Source organism: Oratosquilla oratoria, chromosome 15 (genome assembly GCF_046742065.1).
Source record: "Oratosquilla oratoria isolate Oo_2021 chromosome 15, ASM4674206v1, whole genome shotgun sequence".
In the NCBI taxonomy this organism is placed as follows: domain Eukaryota; kingdom Metazoa; phylum Arthropoda; class Malacostraca; order Stomatopoda; family Squillidae; genus Oratosquilla; species Oratosquilla oratoria.
This window is the reverse complement of record NC_134791.1, coordinates 38,334,762-38,360,525: the sequence shown is the minus strand read 5'-3', so window position 1 is coordinate 38,360,525 and position 25,764 is coordinate 38,334,762. Positions and strand designations below refer to the sequence as shown.

General features: G+C 38.2%; 1 protein-coding gene across 6 annotated transcripts in view; it reads right to left on the bottom strand.

The window, feature by feature from the left end:
• The window catches only part of LOC143033412 (coiled-coil domain-containing protein 174), a 168,560-nt gene that overhangs the window by 89,998 nt on the left and 52,798 nt on the right, over positions 1-25,764 (bottom strand). For 4 of the 6 annotated variants that reach the window (XM_076198813.1, XM_076198812.1, XM_076198814.1 and 1 more), the window contains exon 3: positions 4,575-4,774. The exons of 1 other annotated variant lie outside the window; for it this stretch is intronic. In XM_076198813.1, coding sequence (XP_076054928.1) covers positions 4,575-4,774 — 200 coding nt within the window. Of the gene's footprint in view, positions 1-4,574; positions 4,788-25,764 lie in introns of all 6 variants that reach the window. One more of the 6 variants, XM_076198811.1, reaches the window with a different exon arrangement.

The following is a 25,764-nucleotide window of genomic DNA, read 5'->3' as shown; positions in this document are numbered from 1 at the left end:
ACCAAAATTACATGAAGATATCTTGAATGATAATGTCTCTTGCATGAAACAATGACTTCTTGGTCCATGGGTTGTATGAGCACAAATCTTCCCATCAGTGCTCACTAACTTGTCAGCATCTGGATACACTGGTATGTCATCAAGTAGAAGTGCTTTACATCCTCAGGATCAATATGTAGAACATTTTCTTGAGAGAGAAATTCGCTAGTGACAGTGACATCAATCTGATCATTTTTATGACAGTCACATGTAGGCTCTGTGAAGGTAATCTTACAAATGGCAGAAAGCAGTGGGTTTGAATCCTACATGTGACTGTCATAAAAATGATCAGATTTTCTTGCAAGTTAAGCACTTCAGGAATGAAATGTTTGATGAACCAGTTGCTAAAAATGGCAGAATTAAACCATACATTTTTGGTGTTGTAGTACACAACTGGCTACTCACAAATATAGTCCTTCATATATCATGGTTTAACAGCCTTCCCTGGCTTAAAGTATTGTGTTCCAGCAGCATTTGCACCCAGTGAGGCAGAATTTTTCCTTATTTTTTCCCTGGAGTAGTATCTTCATTCCAAAATGTTTGAGAGTTTTTGGGTAAAGAATGCCATTTCATCAGCATTACAGAGCTGGGTTAAAACCTCCTTTTTATCAACTCATTTAATTTAAGCCTATAAGGCTCAAGAGCACCAGAATGAGCACTGCCAGCTTTAGCATGCTCCACCTTGTTGCAAATGCTGTGACAGTTACAAAAACACCACAACAAACCAATGACTTCCACACCTCTATTACTAATCGTCTTCGCTCATTTTTCCATGTGATGAGCAAGTTTCTCTGCAGCTGCTGTAATTTCTATGCCATGCACTTTCATTTTTATAAAACACTGTTATATTACCATTTATACACAGCTTCCTCAATGTCTTTATTACAAAGAACTTTTATATCCTTACAAGCATGTAAAATTTCTTTCCTATCCTTCATGGCACTTACATCAAATTTAATGGCATATTGTTTTAGTCTGTACTTACATACCGGCTACCCCCCATGTAAGAGGAAAAATGCCTTTGGTATATGTATGTACTTACATATACAAATGGCTTTTTCCACCTTACAAAAGAGGTAGCCAAAAAACAACGGCATAAAAACCACTCCCACCCATTCCATCTCCACATACTCCACTCCCATCCACCCTCTCTCTTATCTTGGCTCCTCTTGGATGATGGGTCTTCCTTACATCTTGCCCACTGCCCTGGGTCAGAAGCAGTGGGCAAGATGCACATCCACAACAAGGCCACTTCATTAAATCGGTGACCCCTCCCCCTCTCTGCCCTCTCATGCAGAAATGGAGATGGGGAGAAATCCCTTTGGGATGCATCAATTTATTTTTCACACATACTCCCTCACCCCCACCCACTCCCCTTATGCATCACAGCATCATCTATACACAACCATTCTCCATTCACCCCATCTTCTATCCTCTCCCGTCTTTCCTCAACAGACATTCCCTTCTTTCCCAATGCCACTTTTACCCCATCCATCCATCTCATTCTTGGTCTCCCCCTCATATTCAATCCTTCCACCTCTGCCTTCCACACCTCTTTTACTAATCTTCTTCACCCATTTTTTCCATGTGTCCAAACCATCCCAATACTCTTTCGTCAACCTTATCTCCCAACTCCCTTTCCACCTCCGTTCTCCTTTTTGGAAAAAGTAAAAATAGAATATTGGGTTAATACAAAATTGGTACATAGGAAGTCAAAAAAGTAAGCTCAGAAAGGGACTTAGGAGTAATTATCAGCAAAGACATGTGACCAGACAAGCATATCAACAAAGTAGTTGTAGAAATCTTCAATTTACTAAGGTCAATGAAAGTGGCTTTTGATTACTTGGATGAGGAAATGGTAAAGAAAATATTAGTTAACACTGATAAGACCAAGATTGGAGTATGCTGCGACACTATGGACACCCAGTACTAAAAAGAATATAAAGAAAAGATAAAGAATACAAAGAGCAATGACAAAGATGGCACCAACACTCCAAATTGACATACGAACAGAGATTGTCCAAATTGGAACTACCAACCCTGGAACAAAGAAGAGAAAGAAATCTGCTTACTATCTACAGAATTATGAAGGGGATGGAAGTCCTAGAGATGATTTATTAAAGTGGGACACAAGAAAAACATGAGGACATGAAAAGAAACTCAAAAAGGATAGTCATAGAAGAGATCTGAAAAAAAAATAGCTTCCCATACAGAGTGGTGGATATCTGGAATAAACTGGATGAGACAACAGTGTGTGCAAATACTATACAAGAATTTAAGAACAAACTTGATACTGAGAGATACAAAGATGGTCACTAAGAGCATAGCTCTTTCTGTAAAATACAACTAGGTAAATACATGTAAAAGCTTTAGACCGTCCTTAGCAGCTTTCCCCCTATCCCATATACCTGAAATACATCCCACTGCCTTCATGTATATTCTATCCTATGCCTTCTTACTTTCCTAAACCCACACTATTCCTCACCAATTACTCTCAGTTCCTCTCCTAATCCTCTCAATTAACCCCTTCCATACGGTGCCGCACACGTAGGCGTCATGAGGAGCAAATGGATTCGCGACGCTGCCATATCTGTGGTTTTCAAAATTCGCGGGTGAAAGAGAGAACGATCGATATAAGCGGTGACTATATTTTATGATGCGAGTATTATTACGACACGTCATACGGCTGGCATTGGCTGCTGCCCGCGAGATTTAAGGTCCGTACTGAAGTGGTTAACACCATCTTAAATGCCTTTCCAACCACACTCAACAAATTGATCCCTCCAAAACAAATACATTCACATTTGTCTCCTTTTCTTTTGTAATGCAGAACTAAAAATGCACTCTTCCAATCCTCTGACACACTCCCTTCCCTTAGACATGCATTAAACAACCTCACCAGCCAATCCACCATAACTATTCCTCCCTTTTTCAGATACTTTACATACCATCCATCCAGTCCAGATACCTTACCACCTCTCATAATTTTCAATGCTCCTTGTACCTCATCTTTACCTATATCCATGTAATTTTCCTCTCTCATGAGTCGCTTTTCTAGTTCATCCACTGCCACAATCAATCAATCACTAATCTCTTCCACATTCAACAACATTCTGAAATACTTTACCCACTGTATATAAATTGAAATTCACTTAATAACAGCTTTCCTCCTATCCCATATATCTGTAATACATCCCACATTGCCTTACTCTACCTTGTTATAAGCCTTTTCCAAATCCATATAGGCCCAAAAAACATCCTTACCTTTTCCTAAAGCTTTCTCACATATCTCCCTTACCACAAAAATCTTATCCACTTAATGCCTTATTGTCCTAAATACACTGTTCCTCTCTTAATCCTCTCAATCAAAACCCTCCCATAAGCCTTCCCAACTACACTTAACAAACTGATCCCTCTGAAACTACTACACTCACACTTGCCCCCTTTTCCCTTGTAAAGTGGAATTATACAGGCACTCCTCCAGTCCTCTAGTACTCTACCTTCTTTTAAATGAACATTAAATAAACTCACCAGCCACTCCACCATCACTGTACCTCCCAATTTTTAGACATTCTGCATCACACCCACCCAACCCAGGTGCCTTACCTGCTCTCATCATCTTAACAACTGCCTTCAACTCATCTTTCCTTATTTCTCCTCCATTTTCCTCACTCATCACTATCATTGAGAAAAGCGAGTAAATGCCTTGGTGGATTAAAAAGTGTCATGAGAAATAGATATTTGGGAATGAATGCTAAGAGGAGATTCTATAAAGGAGTGATTGTGCTGACAACACTGTACGGGGCAGAAACATGAAACATAAGAGAGGAAGAGTTTGAATGTGTTTGAGATGAGGTGCCTAAAAAGTATGATAGGGGTTACTAGGTTGGATATGGTGAGAAATGAGGAGGTGGAAAAGGAGTTGGGAGATAGGGTGGATGAAGTGTATTGGGATGGTTTGGACACATGGAAAAAATGAGTGAAGAAAGACTAGTAAAAGAGGTGTGGAAGGCAGATGTGGAAGGAGTGAAGATGAGGGGTCAACCTGGGATGAGATGGATGGAAGGGGTAAAAGTGGCATTGGGAAAGAGGGGAATGTCTGTTGAGGAAGGACAGGAGAAGACAGATGATAGGGGTGAATGGAGAATGGTTGTGTATGGATGATGCTGTGATGCATGGAAAGGAGAGGGTGGGAGATGGGGGTGAGGGAGTATTGTGAGAAATAAATTGACACAGCCTGAAGGGATTTCTCCCCATCTCCTTTTCTACATGTGGTTTTTTTTTTTGCCAATTTAATGAAGTGGTCTTGCTGTGGATGTGCTGTGTCTTGCAACATTGCTTCTGACCCAGGGCAGTGGGTGAGATGTAGGGATGACAGGTCATCCAGGAGGTGCCAAGATAAGAGGGAGGGAAGAGGGTGGAGGGGAGTGGAGTATGTTAGGGATGGAATGGGTGGGAGTGATTTTTATGCCTTTTTTGGGGGGGGGGGGAAACTGGGAAAAAAGCCTTTGGTATATGTATGTATAAATCCTTACTTTGCTTGAGCTTCTGATGGTGTTTCTTGAGAGACTTCATGAAGATCCTTGGCTGCCCTTGAATCAACTCCACTGTTGACTCTATCTGGTTTTCTTACTTTCTTTGGTCCTGAAGCTTTACTAAATAACCCTCGTTCACCTGTCTTGAATTGCTTGATTTCTGTACGCTTCTTATGAAGTTCAGCTTTCAAATTCACAAGCTGTAAATAGATACTGAATTAATGCTAATAAAATGAAATTCTAATGACAATGAAGAAAAAAATATACCATGGTGATATGCAATCAATCAATCTCCCAATTCTCTATTGTAGGAGACATTTAGCCCCAGTTTTCTGCAAACAACCCAAAAATATTACCTGTGAGGGACCAATGACAGATTCCTGTTCATAGTGGTCCTACAAGATATACAGTGGAGCTGCCCATTTTCAAAACTACCTCCATAAGGGGAGCCCTGAGGGATTAACCACTTCCATTCGGTGACGCCTACGTAGGCGGCATGAGGAGCAAGTGGGTACGCGATGATGCCGACGTTGGCATCTTGATTATATTTATTGTAGTCGTACCTACATAAGCTCCATTCTCTCTAAACTGGCTTCATCATATTTTCTATGGTTATCAAAATTCACGGGTGAAAGAGAACGAACGATTGAGCACTGACTTTATCTTTTATAATGCGATTATGACGCAACTTCGCACGTCGGGCAGCTAATGCTTCCAGACGTGCGATGTGCCCCGGAGTGAAGAGGTTAACATGGGCCCAAGATCTGTCAGTTTCAATGGTATTTCATCTTTTCACATTTAGTGGACAACTGGTGACCTCTCCACTTACCACTTCCAATTGGTGACATAGAAACAGTCCAATACAACACAGACACTAATCCAAAGTTTCTTCCTAAAAAGACCTTTGGGAGAGTCAGAAAAACTGCCAGCCACTGTGGAGCTGTATCTCTTAGTAAAGTTTCACTTAGTGAAATTTGAGGCCATACTTACCATAAAATAAAACCATGATGAAAATTTTTTCAAGCAAACTATCTAGACAAACTTGATAATTATCTTGCCTAGGCAGTCTGGAGAAGAGTAGTAAAGGATTAGGAAATGAAGAGGGCGAATTGATGAAGTGTTTGTGGTGACACATGCGAGAAAATTTTGGCAAAAGGTAAGGAATTTTTTTTTTTTGGGGGGGGGGCATACATGAACTTGGGGATAGTGTACAGCAAGTTTAATGGTTGTGGAGTGTATGAATGTACAGTAATGAGGGATATCTACTGAGGGTGACCAAATGTTTTGACGTGAGTACTAGAACATATATAAGGGTAGGAAATGGAAAAAGTAAATAATTTGAGGTGATAATGAGGCTGTGTCTGGGTTGTTCAATGTATACATGGATAGGATGACAAGGTAAAAAAAATGCAAGAATACTAGGCAGAGGTTTGGAGTTCATGGGTGAGGGTAGAGGGACATGAGAGTTGAACCAGTTGTTGTTTGCAAATGATAGTGTGTATGTGGCTGATTCTGAGGAGAGACTGAAACAATTGGTGACTGAGTTTGAAGGGTGTATGAGAAAAAATTGTGAGTAAATGTAGGTGAAAGTAAAGTCATCAAATGCACAAGGAGTAACAATGGTGGGAGGTGTAAGCATGAAGTGTGAGGGGCTGGAGGAAGTGGAATTTTAAATGTGACAGTGAATGGAGGAAAGAATGTGGAGGTGAACTATGGAATAAAGGAGGAAAGTGAAGGGCTGGATAGAATCAAAAATGTTATTACAAAAAGGATGCAGAGATGACCTGTCATCCAGGAGGTGCCAAGATGAGGGAGGGAAGAGGGTGGATAGGAGTGGAGTGTGATAGAGATGGAATGGGTGGGAGCAGTTTTTATGCCTTTGTTTTTTGGCTACCTCCCTTATAAGGAGGAAAAAAGACTTTGGTATATGTATGTACAAAAAGGTATTAGGTATTTGTGGGCACATGCAAAGAGAAGGTTATATGAAGGAGTGATTGTACCCACAGCCCTACAGCACTATTAGGAACATTTACCTATTTGGATGATGAAATGATTAGAAAATATTAGTCACATTAATAAGGCTAATTGCTGCATTAAGGTCACCCAGTACCAAAAAGAATATAAAGAAAATTGAAAGATTACAGAGAGCAACCATGAAAATGACCCTAGCACTTTCAAACTTGTCATATGAAAAGAGACTGGCTAAACTGAATTACTGACTTTGGAACAAAGAAGAGAGAGAAGCAACCTACTGACCATCTATAGAATAATGAAAGGCACAGAAATACTTGATCGAGAAGACTTACTAAATTGGGACAAGAGAAACACAAAAGGACACGGAAACTCAAAAAGGATCGTAATAGAAGAAATCTGAAGAAAAACAGTTTTCCACACAGAGTAGTGGACATGTTCTTGGCCAAGAAAAACTTTAACGTGACAAAAATTGCAGAGGGCAAAGGTAATATAGAACTGATCATGATAAAAGTCGAAGACAAGAACATGAAAAGTAGAAAGTTTGTGGTGCCCCCAAAAATGAATGCTTGGAAAGAGAATGACCATATGAAAATGTTAGAAGATACAAGGCAATCATTAAATAAGATACTAATGGACAGGGGTAATCTGGTAATTATGGGGGACTTCAATTGCAAAGAAATTTGTTGGGATAACATGACAGTGATAGAAGACTTGTGGGGTAATGTACTACTGGTCATGACCATGGAATATACAATGACTCAGTGGGTCAGTGAAAACACCAGATACAGAAATAACAAGGAGCCTTCAAAACTAGATTTAATATTTACAACAGAACCTGAAATTGTGGATAACATCCAATACAAGACACCAATTGGAAAGAGTGACCATATACTCGTTGAGACTGAACTAAAGGAAGAAATATACATGGAGATAAATGAAAAGCATAGGAAAGGAAGACTGATGTACAACAAAACGGACTTTGCAAAACTAAAGAAATTCTTCCAGAATGCAAACGGGGAAAAATTTTACATGGAAGAGACAAAAGTGGAAGAGAAATGGGATATCTTGATGGATAATTACAATGAAGGAGTGAATAGGCATGTACCAAGACAGAAGCTAGAGTGTACATCAAATGCTGGTTCAACAAAAGATGCAGTGAGGCAAATGATAGAAGGAACAGAGCTTGGAAAAGATGGAGAAAAGATTAAAAAAAACTGGAAAATGGCAAGTTTAAACTATAGAAATGAGTATGTTAAAGTGAGAAGAGAGGAAAAAAGGAACCATGAAAAGGATATTATAGATAAATGCAAAGAGCAACCCAAGCTATTCTATTGATACATGAATGGTAAACTTAAAAACAAACAGGAAATGGTGAAACTACGCCAAGGGAACATAGAATACACAGAAGAATTAGAAATGGTCGAAGTCATGAATAATCACTTCAAATCTGTCTTCACTAAAGAGAAAGCACAATATTGGGATGAAGGAAATGCAAGGTGATCTCCCCCCATGAGCAAGATAACAATAACACAAAAAGAAATAATGGAACATCTGTCAAACCTTGACATCAGGAAATCACATGGCCCAGTTGGAATTGCAAATTGGATTCTAAAAGTATGCAAAGAAGAACTAACGGACAAAATACATAACATAATAAGTTGCTCACTTAAAGAAGGAAAAATAACAAAAGACTGGAAAAATGCTAACATTGTACCAATACATAAAGGAGGAAACAAAGAAGACCCAACTAACTATAGGCCAATCTCACTAACAAGCACTATAGCCAAAATTTGTGAGAAAATCATCAAGAATAGATGGGTAAAACACCTGGAAGACAACAATATAATAAACCCAAGACAACTTGGGTTCAGACAAGGAAGATCATGTACCACAAACTTAATATATTTCTACTCAAGATTAAATGGGCTGATTGTGCCTTCCTGGACTTACAAAAAGCTTTTGACAAAGTACCACACAAAAAATTATTTAAAAAAAACTGGAACATATAGGAGGGATACAAGGGAACCTACTAAAATGGATGGAGGACTTCCTGATTGGTAGAAAGATGAGAGTAGTGCCCAGAGAAAAATATTTTGGTTGGAATGAGGTGATCAGTGGAGTTCCGCAAGGATCTGTATTGGCTCCAATAATGTTTGCTGTTTATGTGAATGACATGGGTGATGATGTGAAATGCTACATGAGCTTCTTTGCAGATGATGTTAAACTGTTAAGGAAAGTAAAAACTGAAAAGGATTGTGAATCACTGCAGGAGGACCTGAATAAAGTATGGAACTGGAGTCAGAAATGGGAAGTGGACTTCAATATTAACTAGTGTAGCATAATGGAGTTTGGAAAAAGCAAACATAGAATATCAGAACAATATAAAATTGGAACCAAGGAGGTAAAGAAGGAGAGATCCGAAAAAGATTTGGGTGTAATTATCTCAAATGACTTGTCTGATGATAAACAGATAAACAAAATTGTCGGAGAATCCTACAACTTGCTAAGATCAATAAAAGTGGCATTTACATATTTGAATGAAGAAATTATTATAAAAATATTGGTCACACTGATAAGGCCTACACTAGAATATGCGGCAACATTGTGGTCACCCAGTACCAAAAAGAATATAAAGAAAATAGAAAGAATCCAGAGATAGCCACAAAAATGGCACCTGCACTTGTCATATGAGGAGAGATTGGCTAAACTGGAGTTACCAACTCTGGAGCAAAGAAGAGAGAGAGGTGACCTACTGACCATGTACATAATCATGAAGGGCACAGAAATACTCGATAGAGAGGACTTGTTAAACTGGAACAAGAGAAGCACAAGAGGACATGGAAAGAAAATAAAAAAACATAGCTACAGAAGAGATCTGGGAAAAAAAAAAAACATTTTCCACATAGAGTGGTGGACACTTGGAACAAACTGGACAATGAAATAGTGTGCGCAAAAACCATTCATGAGTTTAAAAGCAAACTAGACACTGAGATACAAAGGCAGGACCCCACGAGCGTAGGTCCCCTTCCAGCAAAATATAACTAAGTACATACTTGGTACAAAGTGAATGAAACAATAGTGTGTGCAAAGACCATACACGAATTTCAGAGCAAACTAGACACTGAGAGGCAGGACACCACAAGCATAGCTCCCCTTCCTGTAAGATACAACTAGGCAAATAAACACACGCCAACGACTTGGTGGCGAGGTTGGTAGAGTCCCAGACTGTCAGTACGGTGGTACCAGCGGTACCTGGTTCGAATCCTGCTCCAGGGCTGAAATAATTTCAACATCGCTGCGCTTCCAGTTGTTACTCCAACTCTCGTGGGCGGGGAGTTGGGGGTGTGTGTGCATGTAAGGTCATAGCATTACCCATAGACCGGTAATACGAACTCTGAGCTCTCTTCCGGGAGGGAAATAGCTGTTGATCACGAGTCCAACATGTGATCCAAAGACCAAGGTGAATCACACACATTGGTCAAGTGACAATGAAATTTGGACTCCAGTGATATCTACAAATTTCGAGGATCACAGCTACAAGGAAGTACTTGTGTTGTATTAATAGAGAAGGGGAAATCTCATGGTGTAGTGGGAAGGTGAAGAAAAAGGAGAAGGGGAGGGATTACTGAGGAACATGGAAGGAAATGAGGAAGGGGAAGATTGGGTCCAGGAAGTCAGACGGTGTCAACAAAAGAAGTCGAAGATAGTAAAAATGTAAAAATTAGAAATATAAATAAGAGCAGTACAATGGAAGGTGAAGATAACTATTTCCATGGATTTAATGAGGGAGGAAATGACAACCTCCCCCGACTAGTAAATTTAGAGGAGAAACTAAAAGAAATAAATGAAAATTGGGAAGTTGGGTTTAACCAATTAAAGTTGATTACTCAAAGAGTTGATAAACTGGAAGAACTAAATAAGGAAAAACAAAACCTAATTAAAGAAATAGAAGAATTAAAAAGACAGTTAAGAGAAGTAAAGGATAAGAATGAGGAATTGAAGAGGAGTAATAAAAAGAATAGAGTCCATAGCAAAGGAGGTAAGTGCTTGGAAAAAAGTACAAGAGAACAATAAAAGGGAATTTAGAGGTATAAAGGAACAGCAGATGAAAGAACAAACTAAGGACACTGTTATTAAAGAGATGAGGGAGAAGGAGAATATAGTAAGAGACTTAGCAGATAAAAAGAAATGTATAATTATATTAGCGATGGAAGAGAAGTATAATCCAAATAGGACTACAAGAATAAAGGAAAAAAAGGAAAAGTAAATAATATATTAGAAGTAGTGCAAGATGATGAACCAGAAATAGCGAAACAAATACAAGAAATATATAGGATAGGGAAATACAATACAGATAAGACCAGACCAATTAAGGTTAAATTCAGGTCACAAATGACAGCAGAGAATATCTTAGCAAAAACAGGGAAACTAGCAGACAGTGAGCAATATAAAAAGATATGGATAAAAAGAGAAATGAATCAAGAGGAAAGACAGGATGAAAAAACAAAAAGACTTGAAGCTAAGGAAAAAAAAAACAAGAAAAGAACAGTCAGAAAAAGAGAAATTCTATTGGAGAGTAGTGAATATGAAAGTGAGGAAATGGTTCATAACAGAGGAAAACAGAAAACACAATGGAAGTAGCAGAAAATTAAAAGTGTCTTACACAAATATAGATGGCTTATTAACAGGCTTGAACGAACTGAATAATTACCTAAAGGAAAAAGAAGTGGACATAATGGGAATTGTAGAGACAAAATTGAAAGGTCCACTATCAACCAACAGTGAAGGACATGGTGCATATAATTATTGAATTAGAAACAGAGAGGTAAAACAAGGGGGTGGAGTTATGTTCCTGACTAAGAAGGATATAAATGTGAGGAATGTCACATGTGGAAAGAATAGAGTAGAGATGATTACGATGAAAATGGAGGACAAGGTTGGGAAGAGGAGGAAGTTTGTAGTAAATTATGTGCCTCCTAAAATGGCTTTATGGGAAGAAAAAGAACACAAAAATATATTAGAAGACACAAGGATAATGCTAAATAAGATAATGGAAGATGGAGGAACAGTTATGATGGGTGAGTTTAATTATAAAGAAATCTGCTGGGAAGAGATGACAGTGAAGAGTGGAGACAACCCATGGGGAAATGTACTACTTGATATGATTATAGAACATACAATGATGCAATGGATTCAAGAGAATACTATAGAAATGAGGAAGAACCATCAAGACTGGACCTAATAATCACACCAGAACCCGAAATAGTGGACAATATTAAATATAAGACACCAATAAGTAAAAGTGACCACATATTGGTTGCACTGGAACTAAATGAGGAAAAATACATGGAAAAAAAACTAACAATATAGGAAGGGAAGATGAAAGTATGAAAAAACAAATTTTGATAAAATAATCTTAGCACCTCCTGGATGACGGGTCATCCCTGCACCTTGTGCTAAGATAAGAGGGAGGGTGGAGGGGAGTGGAGTGTATTTAGGGATGGAATGGGTGGGAATGATTTTATGCCTTTTTCTTTTTGGCTACCTCCCTTGTAAGGGGGAAAAAGCCTTGGTATACGTATGTATAAAATAAGAGAATTCTTTCAAAAAGAAGACTAGGAAAGAATACACAAGGAGAAAACAACAAAAGAGAAATGGAATATTTTGACAAAAATTCATAAAGGAGTGGAAAAGTATGTTCAAGACAAAAGCAAGAAAAAGAATATGTAAAGTGCTGGTACAACAAAAGATGTAGGGAGTTAAAAGACAAAAGGGATAAAGCTTGGATAAAATGGAAAAAAGACAAAGGATCTGAAAAATGGAAAATATATACTAGTTATAGAAATGAATATATACAAGTGTGCAGAGAAGAAAAATAGAAAATACAAAAAAGATGTCATAGAAAAATGTAAAGATCAACCAAAACTATTTTACAGATTTGTAAACAACAAACTGAAAAACAAACAAGAATTAGAGAAACTACGACAAGGAGGAGTTGAATACATAAGAACATAAGAATGAAGGTGACTGCAAGAGACCATAAGGCCTACACTAGGCAGCTCCGTATCCATCACCACCTGTCATCCCCATCCATAAAGTTGTCTAATCGTTTCTTAAAACAACTGATAGTTTCAGTGCTTACTACATGGTTACTAAGTTTATTCCATTCATCAACCACACTATTAGTAAACCAATTCTTGCCCATTTTCTTTTTAAATCTAAATTTATCCAGTTTATACCCATTACTGCAAGTCCTGCCCTGTTGTTTTAATATGATGACCTTGTTTGCATCACCCTTGTTAAAGCCTTTGATCCACTTGAACACCTTCATTAGATCACCCCATACTCTGCATCTTTCCAGAGAGTGTAAGTTAAGGTGCCTAAGCCACTCTTCATAAGGCAAATTTTTGAGTCCATGTATCATTTTGGTCATTCTTCTCTCTACTGATTCTAGTGAATTGATGTCCATTCTGTAGGACAGAGACCAAAACTGTACCGCATAGTCAAGGATGGGTCTAACTATCGCTAGATAGAGTTTAAAAATTACCTCTCCACTTCTATTCGTTACCGTCCTAGCAATGAAACCTGATGCTCTGTTAGCTTTATTCCTGGCACTAATGCACTGTTTCCTGGTTTTAAGGTCCAGACACACTAGAGCTCCCAAGTCTCTCTCGCACTCAGTTTTCTCTAAAAGCATATTATCTAAGCTGTAACTACTGTTGGGGTTGTGTAGCCCTACGTTTAACATGCTACACTTAAGAGATATTGAAGTTCATTTGCCATTTCACCGACCATGTGAACAATTTGTTAAGATCATCTTGCAGAATCTCTGCATTGTCTCCTGACCTAATTAGGCATCCTATTTTAGTGTCGTCCGCAAACTTACTAACATCACCATATATCCCGTCGTCTAAGTCATTTATGTATGTAATGAACAACAAGGTACCCCAAACCGAGCCCTGGGAGACCCCACTAGTAACATTGCCCCACCTAGATTTTACTCCATTTATGGTGACCCGCTGTTTTCTGTTACTAATCCAAGCTCTAATCCATTCTAACACTTTTCCTCCTATGCCATGGGCTTTGATTTTATTTAGTAGTCTCCGATGTGGCACCCTATCGAACGCTTTGCTAAAGTCAAGGTAAATAGTATCGTAATTATCATTGTTATCTGACGTCTTATATACTTTAGTGTAAATACACAGAGGAAATAGAAAGGGCAAAAATTATGAACAAGCATTTTAAATCAGTATTTACAAGGGAGAACATACAACTTAGAGATATCAAATGCGAGGAGAAAGCCCCCCTCTATGAAAGAGATAGAAGTATCAAGGAATGAAATAATGAAACACTTGAGTAATCTTGATGTCAGGAAATCGCATGGACAAGATGAAATGGCAAACTGGATTTTGAGAGAATGCAGGAATGAACTAACAGACAAAATACATAGTCTAATAAACAGTTCATTGAAAGAAGGAAAATTTCCAGAAGATTGGAAAAGAGCAAATATAGTACTAATGTATAAAGGGAGAAACAAAGAAGACCCTACTATAGACCGGTCTCTCTTATAAGTATGATAGCTAAAATTTGTGAAAGAATTATCAAAATTAGTTGGGTAAGGCATTTGGAAAAAAACAATGTACTAAATCAAAGGCAATTGGATTTAGACAAGGATGATCATTCGTCACAAACTTAATGTGTTTCTATTCAAGGCTAATAGACGTAATACAAGAAAGAGATGGATGGGCTGATTGTGCATTTCTAGACCTGAAAAAAGCTTTTGATAAGGTGCCACATAAGAAGTTGCTTAGGAAATTAGAAACTGAAGGGGGAATACAGGACAAACTGCTGAAGTGGATGGAAGACCTCTTGCATGAAAGAAAAATGAGAGTGGTGATAAGAGACAAACACTCTAATTGTGATGAAGTGGTGTGGTGTTCCACAAGGAACAGTTCTGACACCAATAATGTTTGCTATATATACTATATTATTTGCTATATATATTATATTATTTGCTATATATATTATATTGCTATATATATTATATATTGGGATGAAGTGGTGTGGTGTTCCACAAGGAACAGTTCTGACACCAATAATGTTTGCTATATATATTAATGATATGGATAAAGGAATTGAAAGTTATATGAGCTTCTTTGCAGATGATGCGATATTGTTGAAAAAGTGAACACTGAAGAAGATTGTGAGTCACTATAGAGTGATCTCAATAAAGTATGGGAATGGAGTAGGAAGTGGGAGATGGAATTTAATATTGAGAAGTGTAGTGTAATGGAATTTGGAAGAAGCAAAAAAAGAATAAGAGGATCATATAAATTGGGAGAAGATGAAATAAAAAAGTAGAAAATGAGAAGGACCTGGGAGTCATTATTATGAATAATATGTCCCCTGAGAGACATATAAACAAAATTTTTGGAGAAACTTATAATTTAATAAGAACAATCAAAGTGGCATTTACATACCTGGATGAAGATATGGTGAAGAAAATACTAGTCACTTTGATAAGACCAAGATTGGAATATGCAGCAACGACGTGGTCACCAAGTACAAAAAAAAAATGTATACCAAAAATTGAAAAAATACAAAGAGCAATTACAAAATTGGCACCAACACTGTCAGAACTATCATATGAAGAGAGACTAGCAAAACTTGAGCTACAGACATTAGAGCAAAGAAGAGAGAGAGGAGACTTAATAACTATTTATAGAATCAAGAAAGGCATAGAAACTATTGATAGAAAGGATCTAATAAAATGGGACAGTAGAAATACAAGAGGACACAAAGAAAATCAAGACAGTTATAGTGGCGTGTGCAAAAACAATACACGAATTTAAAAACAGTCTAGATAAAATGAGATATGAAGACGGAACACCACGAGCATATCTCCCCTTCCCGTAAAATACTAGGTAAATACAACTAGGTAAATACACGTTGGTCGGAGTGGCAGCGAAGTCTGGACTCCTGTGATTTCTACAAGTTTCGAGGATCACAAGGAAGTACCTGTGTTGTATTAATAGGGAAGGGGAAAGCTTGTGGTGTAGTGGGAAGGTGAAGAAAAAGGAGAAGGGGAGGGATTACTGAGGAAAATGGAAGGAAATGAGGAAGGGGAAGATAGGGCCCAGGAACATCTCAGATGCTATGTAAACAAGAGATGGCCTGACTGTGAAGTCTATGTGATTAGTAAAAATGTAAAAATTTGAAATATAGATAAGAGCAATGCAATGGAAGGTAAAGATAACTATTTCCATGGATTTAATGAGGGAGGAAATGACAACCTCCCCCGACTAGTAAGTTTAGAGGAGAAACTAAAAGAAATGAATGAAAATTGGGAAGTTGAGTTTAACCAAATAAAGCCAATTACTCAAAGAGTTGATAAGCTGGAAGAACTAAAGAAGGACAATCAAAACCTAACTAAAGAAATAGAATTAAAAAGACAGTTAATTAAAAAGACAGTTAAGAGAAGTAAAGGAAGAGAATGAGGAATTAAAGAGGAATAATAAATAATGTGCGTGGATGTGGTACAGATGAGAGTAAGAGGGACGAGATTGGCAGTATGTTTGTGAGAAGAAAGATGGATGTGCTGGCTTTGAGTGAAACTAAAATGAAAGGAAAGGGCAACTGTGAGTTTGGGAGTGTAGCTGGGAGGTACTCAGGAGTGAAGAGGGGACGAGGGAGAGAAGGGGTGGCTATACTAGTAAGTGAAGAGATAAGTAAGCGGGTAGTGGAAGGTTTCATCAAGGTTGATGTGGATGAAGGTGAAACTGGGAAGGGGGATGTGGGTTTTTGTAAGTGCGTATGGACCTGGTAGTGAGAAGAGCGTAGAGGAAAGGGAGGCTTTTTGGGTAGATATAAATGAGTATATAGAGGGATTAGAGAGAAATGTCAATGTAGTTGTATTGGGAGACCTTAATGCTAGGGTAGGAAATGAACCAATAGACAGAGTGATTGGGAACTATGGAGTTCCCGGTATAAATCGTAGTGGAGAAATGATGGTGGAGATGTGCCTTGAAAGAGAGTTGATGATAGCTAATACAGTATTTAAGAAGAAAGTCAAGCATAAGTACACATGGGAGAGAGTGGTGGATGGAAGGGTGGCAGATAGAGCATTAATGGACTATATAGTGGTGACCAGGAGTATGGTAGGAAGAGTTAAGGCTGTACATGTTCTAAGGGGAGAGAGTGGGGGAATATCAGATCATTTTCTGGTGGAAGGTAAAATGAGAGTGGAGAATAGGTGGAGAAAGAGGAAAAGGACAGAAGGTAGGGAGGTACTTAGAGTGAACTGCTTAAATAAGGAAAAAAAGGAGAGTGAGTTAGTGAGTTTAAGAAGAAACTGAAAGAGGAGTGGGAGGGAGTAAAGGATAGAGTAGTACTAGGAGTGGAGGAGGAATGGGGATGGTTCAAGGAGGGAGTCATAAGGTGTACAAAGATGGTGTGTGGAACAAGGAGGGTGGTAGGAAAAAGAAGGAAGGGTAGTGAGTGGTGGGATGAGGAAGCAAAGAATTGTGTAGAAGAAAAGAAGCAGGCATTCATAGATTGGCTGCAAATTAGGATGAGGGAATTGTATGAGAGGTACAAAGTAAAGAGAAAGGAAGTTAAGCATAAGATAACGGAAGCAAAGAGGAGAGCAGATGTGAAATGGGGTAGGAGTATGACAGAAAATTTTGAAAGCAATAAAAAGATGTTTTGGAAGGAAATTAAAAGAGAAAAAGGAGGCGAATCAAGTAGAGAGGAAAAGGTAAAAGTGGCAGATGGAGAGATGATAATGGAAGAGAAGGCAGTGAGAGGAAGGTGGGCAGAGTATTTTAGGGAGTTGCTAAATGTGAAGGAGGATAGGGAGGGAAAGGTAGTTGCAGTGGGAAGCGCTAAGAAATTGAGAGTGATGAGTGAGGAAAATGGAGGAGAAATAGGGAAGGATGAAGTGAAAGCAGCTGTTAAGATGATGAAAGCAGGTAAGGCACCTGGTCTGGATGGATGCCATGCAGAATGTCTAAAAAAAAGGAGGTACAGTGATGGTGGACTGGCTGGTGAGGTTATTTAATGTTTGCTGGAGAGAGGGTACAGTGCCGGAGGACTGGAGGAGTGCCTGTATAGTTCCGCTTTACAAGAGAAAGGGGGACAAGTGTGAGTGTAGTAGTTTCAGAGGGATCAGCTTGTTGAGTGTAGTTGGGAAGGCGTATGGGAGGGTCTTGATAGAGAGGATTAGGAGAGGAACAGAGGGAGTAATTGGTGAGGAACAGTGCGGGTTTTGGACGGGTAGGGGTTGTGTAGATCAGATCTTTGTGGTAAGACAGATATGTGAGAAAGCTATAGGAAAGGGTAAGGATGTTTTCTGGGCTCTTATGGATCTGGAAAAGGCTTATGACAGGGTAGATAGGAAGGCACTGTGGGAGGTACTGCAGATATATGGGATAGGAGGAAAGCTGTTAACCATTTCCATACGGTGATGCCTACGTAGGCGTCATGAGGAGCAAGTAGGTACGCGATGATGCCGACGTCGCGTCTTGATTATATTTATTGTAGTCGTACCTGCGTGACCCTCATTCTCTCTAAACTGGCTTCATCATATTTTCTATGGTTATCAAAATTCACGGGTGAAAGAGAACGCGTGATTGTGCAGTGACTTTATTTTTTATAATGCAATTATAATGACGCAACATCACATGCCTGGCAGCTAATGCTGCCAGATGTGCGATGTGCCCCAGAGTGATGAGGTTAAGAGCAGTCAAGAGTTTTTACGAGAGTAGTAGAGCTTGTGTTAGGATTAGAAATGGAGAGAGTGAATGGTTTGAGGTAAAGGTGGGACCTCGTCAGGGATGTGTTATGTCACCCTGGCTGTTCAATCTTTACATGGATGGGGTGGTGCGAGAGGTGAATGCAAGGGTGGTGGGTCAGGGGTTGGAGATGATTAAAGAAAATGGAGAAAAGTGGGAGGTGAGCCAGTTGTTGTTTGCTGACGACACTGCACTTGTAGCAGGATCAGAGGAGGGATTGAGGAAGTTAATGACAGAGTTTGAGGTGTGTGAAAGAAGGAAGCTGAAGATAAATGTGGGTAAAAGTAAGGTGATGAGATGTACAAGGGGAGAGAGTGACAGCAGGCTGGAGGTGAGCATTAAGGGTGAAAGACTGGAGGAAGTGGATAGTTTTAGATATTTGGGTGTGAATGTGGCAGGAAAGGGAGGAGTGGGGGTGGAGGTAGAATGTAGATTGAGAGAAGCGAGTAAATGCCTTGGTGGATTGAAAAGTGTAATGAGAAATAGACATCTGGGAATGGATGCTAAGAGGAGGTTATATGAAGGAGTGATTGTACCAACAGCATTGTACGGGGCAGAAACATGGAACATGAGAGAGGAAGAGAGAAGGAGTTTGAATGTGTTTAAGATGAAATGTCTGAGAAGTATGATAGGGGTTACTAGGCTGGATAGAGTGAGAAATGAGGAGGTGAGGAGGAGAACAGGGGTGGAAAGGGAACTGGGAGATAAAGTTGATGAAAGGATATTAGGATGGTTTGGACACATGGAAAGAATGAGTGAAGAAAGATTAGTAAAAGAAGTATGGAAGGCAGAGGTGGAAGGAGTGAATATGAGTGGGCATCCTAGGATGAGATGGATGGATGGGGTGAAAGGGGCATTACAAAAGAGAGGAATGTCTGTGGAGGAAGGACGGGAGAGGACAGAAGATAGGGGTGAATGGAGAGGGGTTGTGTATAGATGATGCTATGATGCATGAGGTGGAGTGGGTGGGGGATGGGGGGTGAGGAAGTACGTATAAATAAAAATTGACGCACCCCGAAGGGATTTCACCCCGTCTTCTCCTTTTCTGCATGAGGGGACGGAGAGGGGGGGTCGCCAAATTTATGAAGCGGCCTTGCTGTGGATGTGCTGTGTCTTGCGACACTGCTTCTGACCCAGGGCAGTGGACAGGATGCAGGGATGACCCGTCATCCAGGAGGTTCCAAGATAAGAGGGAGGGAGGAGGGTGGAGGGGAGTGGAATATATAGGAAATGGAATGGGTGGGAGTGGTTTCTATGCCTTTTTCTTTGTGGCTACCCCCCATATAGGGGGAAAAAGCTTTTGGTATATGTATGTATGTAATAAAGAGAATAAAGAGACCATAGCAAAGGAGGTAAGTGGTTGGAAAAAAGTACAAGAGAACAATAAAAGGGAATTTAGAGGCATAATGGAACAACATATGAAAGAATTGAAGACACAGTTACTAAAGTGATGAGGGAGAAGGAGAACATAGTAAGAGACTTAGCAGATAAAAAGAAATGTATAATTATATTAGGGATGGAAGAGAAGAATAATCTAAATAGGACTACAAGAATAAAGGAGTAAAAGGAAAAAGTAAATAATATATTAGAAGTAGTTCAAGAGTATGAACCAGTAATAGCAAAACAAATATAAGAAATATATAGGCTAGGGAAATATAATACAGATAAGACCAGACCAATTAAGGTTAAATTCAGGTCACAAATGACAGCAGAGAATATCTTAGCAAAAACAGGGAAACTAGCAGACAGTGAGCAATATAAACAGGTATGGATAAAAAGAGAAATGAATAAAGAGGAAAGAGAGGAGAAAACAAAAAGACTAGAAGCTAAGGAAAAAAACAAGAAAAGAACAGAGTCAGAAAAAGAGAAATTCTATTGGAGAGTAGTGAATATGAAAGTGAGGAAATGGTTCATAGCAGAGGAAAACAGAAGGGAAACAGAAAACACAATGGAAGTAGCAGAAAATTAAAAGTGTCTTACACAAATATAGATGGCTTAATAACAGGATTGAACGAACTGACTGATTATCTGAAGGAAAAAGAACCAGACATAATGGGAATTGTAGAGACAAAATTGAAAGGTCCACTACCAACCAGTGTAGGACATGGTGCATATAATTATTGGATTAGAAACAGAGAGGTAAAACAAGGGGGTGGAGTTATGTTCCTGACTAAGAAGGATATAAATGTGAGGAATGTCACATATGAAAAGAATAGAGTAGAGATGATTATGATGGAAGTGGAGGACAAGGTTGGGAAGAGGAGGAAGTTTGTAGTAAATAATGTGCCTCCTAAAATGGCCTCGTGGGAAGAGAGAGAACACAAAAGTATGTTATAAGACACCAGGATAACACTAAATAAGATAATGGAAGATGGAGGAATAGTTATAATGGGTGACCTTAATTGTAAAGAAATCTGCTGGGAAGAGATGACAGTGAAGGGTGGAGACGACCTATGGGGAAATGTACTACCTGATATGATTATAATTATAGAACATACAATGACACAATGGATTCAAGAGAATACTAGGTATAGAAATGAGGAAGAACTATCGAGACTGGACCTAACAATCACATCAGAACCTGAAATAGTGGACAAGATTGAATATAAGACACCAATAAATAAATGTGACCACATATTGATTGAACTGGAACTAAATGAGGAAAAATACATGAAAAAACGAACAATAAAGGGAAGATTGATGTATGAAAAAACAAATTTTGATAAAATAAGAGAATTCTTTCAAAAAGAAGACTGGGAAAAAATACATAAGGAGGAAACAACAGTAGAAGAGAAATGGAATATTTTGACAAAAATTTATAAAGGAGTGGAAAAGCATGTCCCAAGACAAAAGCAAGAAAAAGAATATGTAAAGTGCTGGTGCAACAAAAGATGTAGGAGTTAAAAGACAAAAGAGATAAAGCTTGGATAAAATGGAAAAAAGACAAAATACCTGAAAAACGGAAAAATATATACTAATTATAGAAATGAATATGTACAAGTGTGCAGAGAAGAAAAAATATGAAAAAGATGTTATAGAAAAATGTAAAGATCAACCAAAACTATTTTACAGATTTGTAAACAACAAACTGAAAAACAAACAAGAATTAGAGAAACTACGACAAGGAGGAGTTGAATACACAGAGGAAATAGAAATGGCAGAAAATTATGAACAAGCATTTTAAATCGGTGTTTACATGGGAGAACATGCAACCTAGATATATCGAATGGGAGGAGAAAGTCCGCCTATGAAAGAGATAGAAGTATCAAGGAATGAAATAATGAAACACTTGAGTAATCTTGATGTCAGAAAATTGCATGGACCACATGAAACAGCAAACTGGATTTTGAGAGAATGCAGGAATGAACAGACAAAATACATAGTCTAATAAACAGTTCATTGAAAGAAGGAAAATTTCCAGAAAATTGAAAAAGAGCAAATATAGTACCAATATATAAGGGGTGGAAACAAAGAAGATCTTACTAACTATAGACCGGTCTCTCTTACAAGTATGATAGCAAATATTTGTGAAAGAATTATCAAAATTAGATGGGTAAGGCATTTGGAAAAAAAAACAATGTACTAAATCCAAGGCAATTTGGATTTAGACAAGGACGATCATGCATCACAAACTTAATGTGTTTCTATTTAAGACTAATAGATGTAATACAAGAAAGAGATGGATGGGCTGATTGCATTTCTAGACCTGAAAAAAAGCTTTTGATAAGGTGCCACATAAGAAGTTGCTTAAGAAATTAGAAACTGCGGGAGGAATACAGGACAAACTGCTGAAGTGGATGGAAGACCTCTTGCATGAAAGAAAAATGAGAGTAATGATAAGAGACAAACACTCTAATTGGGATGAAGTGATAAGTGGGTTCCACAAGGAACAGTTCTGGCCCCAATAATGTTTGCTATATATATCAATGATATGGATAAAGGAATTGAAAGTTATATGAGCTTCTTTGTGGATACTGCAAAATTATTTAAAATAGTGAGCACTGAAGAAGATTGTGAGTCGCTATAGAGTGATCTCAATAAAGTATGGGAATGGACTAGGAAGTGGGAGATGGAATTCAATATTAAGAAGTGTAGTGTAATGGAATTTGGAAGAAGCAAAAAAAGAATAAGGGGATCATATAAATTGGGGGAAGAAGAAATAAAAAAAAGTAGAAAATGAGAAGGACCTGGGAGTCATAATTATGTCCCCTGAGAAACATATAAACAAAATTTTTGGAGAAACTTATCATTTAATAAGAACAATCAAAGTGGCATTTACATACCTGGATGAAGAAATGGTAAAGAAAATATTATTCACTTTGATAAGATCAAGATTGGAATATGCAGTGACGACATGGTCACCAAGTACAAAAAAATATATAACAAAACTTGAAAGAATACAAAGAGCAATTACAAAATTGGCACCAACACTCTCAGAACTATCATATGAAGAGAGACTAGCAAAACTTGAGCTACAGACATTAGAGCTAAGATGAGAGAGAGGAGACTTGATAACTATTTATAGAATCATGAAAGGCATAGAGACTATTGATAGAGGGAATCTAATAAAATGGGACAGTAGAAATGCAAGACACTGAAAGAAAATCAAGAAAGACAGTAATAGAAGAGATCTGAAAAAGAACAGCTTTCCCCACAGAGTAATAGACATTTGGAACAAGTTAGACAAGAAAGTGGTGTGTGCAAAAACAATACACGAATTTAAAAAGTCTAGATAAAATGAGATATGAAGACGGGACACCATGAGCATAGCTCCTTCCCGTAAAATACAACTAGGTAACAACTAGGTATATATATATATATATATATATATATATACATACAGTACATACAGTACATACAGTGGAACCCCGCCATTCGTCCACCTCTCTACTCGTACAACTCGTTATTCGTCCAACTTGATCAAATAAAATTCAACTCGTCATTCGTACACTTGCCCCGCCATTCAGACAGCGTCACCTTGTTACTGGCTGCGCCACACAGTCGCTTCAGCTCAGTCTCGTGCTAGCTTTGACATGGAGCCTGTAGTGGTGGATGATATTGTGACCCTGGGGAAGTCCATGGGTTTGGATGTAGACTGTGATGATGTGGAGGAGTTGGTCGAAGACCACAGAAATGAGCTAACAACTGAAGAACTCCAAGAACTGCACAGGGAGCAGCAAGAAGTGGTTGAAGAACTTTCTTCTTCAGAGGAGGAAAGTAGTAAGGGAAGCATTTCCACTGCAGAAATTAAAGAACTGTGTTATCACTGGGAGAAAACACAGAGAGTGGTGGAAAAATGGCATCCTAACACTGCTGTGGTCAACAGGAGCATCAATTTGTTCAATGACAATGTTATTGATCATTTAAAAAAAAAAAAATCTGAAAAATCGTCAAAGGCAGACAACACTGGACAGGTTTTCAAAAATCACTGGTGGTATGGTATAGAGTGTATAGTGTGTAGTTTGATCCATACCACCAGTGATTAAAATACCAACCTACACAAGGGCTTATATAAACTTGATCATCTTATCCGTCAAGAAATAAGCAAAATAATATCAGGTAAAATGTAACCCTGCGACTGTGACCTAATGTCACCCTACCATCATTAGTGGATGCACTGACCCTTGCGACTGTGACCTGATGTCGCCCCATCATCATTAGTGTATTGACATTGACCTTCCGCCTTCCAGGGGGCAATTGTCCGCTACACTTATTCAAACTGTCCTTCCTTTTTTCCATTTATATATAATCTATGCATTTCTATTACTATGTACTTTTTGCACTGAAGATGTAATATACAAAAGCACTCTGCTTCTTTAGTTTCTCTTTCCAAGTGGTCTACTTTGCATATATATATATATATATATATATATATATATATATATATATATATATATATATATATATATATATATATATATACATATTTTTTTTTTTTTTTTTTTTTTTTTTTTTTTTTTTTTTTTTTTTACACACAGGGGTCAGTACTAGCTCCAATAATGTTTGCTATAGTATATGTAAATGTCACTGACGAAGGCATTGAAAGTTACATGAATTGCTTTGTGGATTACGCAAAATTATTAAAGAGAATAAACTTTGAAATAGACTGTGACTCACTGCAGAGTGATCTGAACAAAATCTCAGAGTGGAGCAAGAGATGGTAGGTAGAATTCAACATCAAGAAGTGCAGTATAATTGAATTTGGGAAAAGCATGAAGAGAATATCAGGACAGTATAAAATTGATGGAAAAGAAGTGAAGAAAGTAAATTCTGAAAGGGACCTAGGAGCAATCATCACCAAAGACATGTCACCTGATAAACATATAAATAAAATAGTCAGAGAAACATACTATTTGTTGAGATCAATAAAGGTGGCCTTTAAATACCTGGATAAGGAAATTATCAAGAAAATATTACAAACGCTGATAAAGCCAAAGCTGGAACATGCATCACTGGTATGGTCACCCGGTACAAAAAAGAATATAAGTAAATTAGAAAGAATACAAAGAGCAATGACAAAGATGGCCCCACCACTTTCAAACCTGACATATGAACAAAGACTGGCCAAACTGGAATTGCCAACCCTGGAACAAAGAAGAGAATGAGGGGACCTACTAACCATCTACAGAATTATGAAAGGAAAAGAATGCCTTGATAGAGAGAACTTATTAAAGTGGGACAGAGGAAAAACAAGAGGACATGCAATGAAACTCAAAAAGGATAACTACAGAAGAGACCTGAAAAAGAACAGCTTCCCATGCAGTGATAGATATATGGAACAAATTGGATGAAGAAATAGTGTGTGCAAACACAATACAAGAATTTAAGGACAAACTTGATCTTGCGAGATACAAAAACAGGTCACCACGAGCATAGCTCCCCTTCCCGTATAATACAACTACTGTAGGTAAATATACATATACATATACATATATATATATATATATGCTAATAAGAACACGGGTACATGTGTTCACTCATGCAAAGTAGACCACTTGGAAAAAAGAAACTAACGAAGCAGAGCGCTTTCGTATATTACATCTTCAGTGCAACAAGTACATAGTAATAGAAATGCATAGATAATATATACATGACAAAAGGAACAAAGACAGTTTGAATAAGGGTAGCGGACAATTACCCCCTGGAGGGCGGAAGGTCAATGTCAATACACTAATGATGGTGGGGCGACATCAGGTCACAGTCGCAAGGGTCAATATTTCCACTAATGATGGTGGGGCGACATTAGGTCATAGTCACTGGGTTACATTTTACCTGATATTATCTTACTAATTTCTTGACAAATAAAATTATCAAGTTTATATAAGCCCTTGTGTAGGTTGGTATTTTGATCACTGGTGGTATGAATCAAACTACACTCTATTAAGTTTCTTGCTATTATGTTGTTGGTATAATAGATTGCCTGG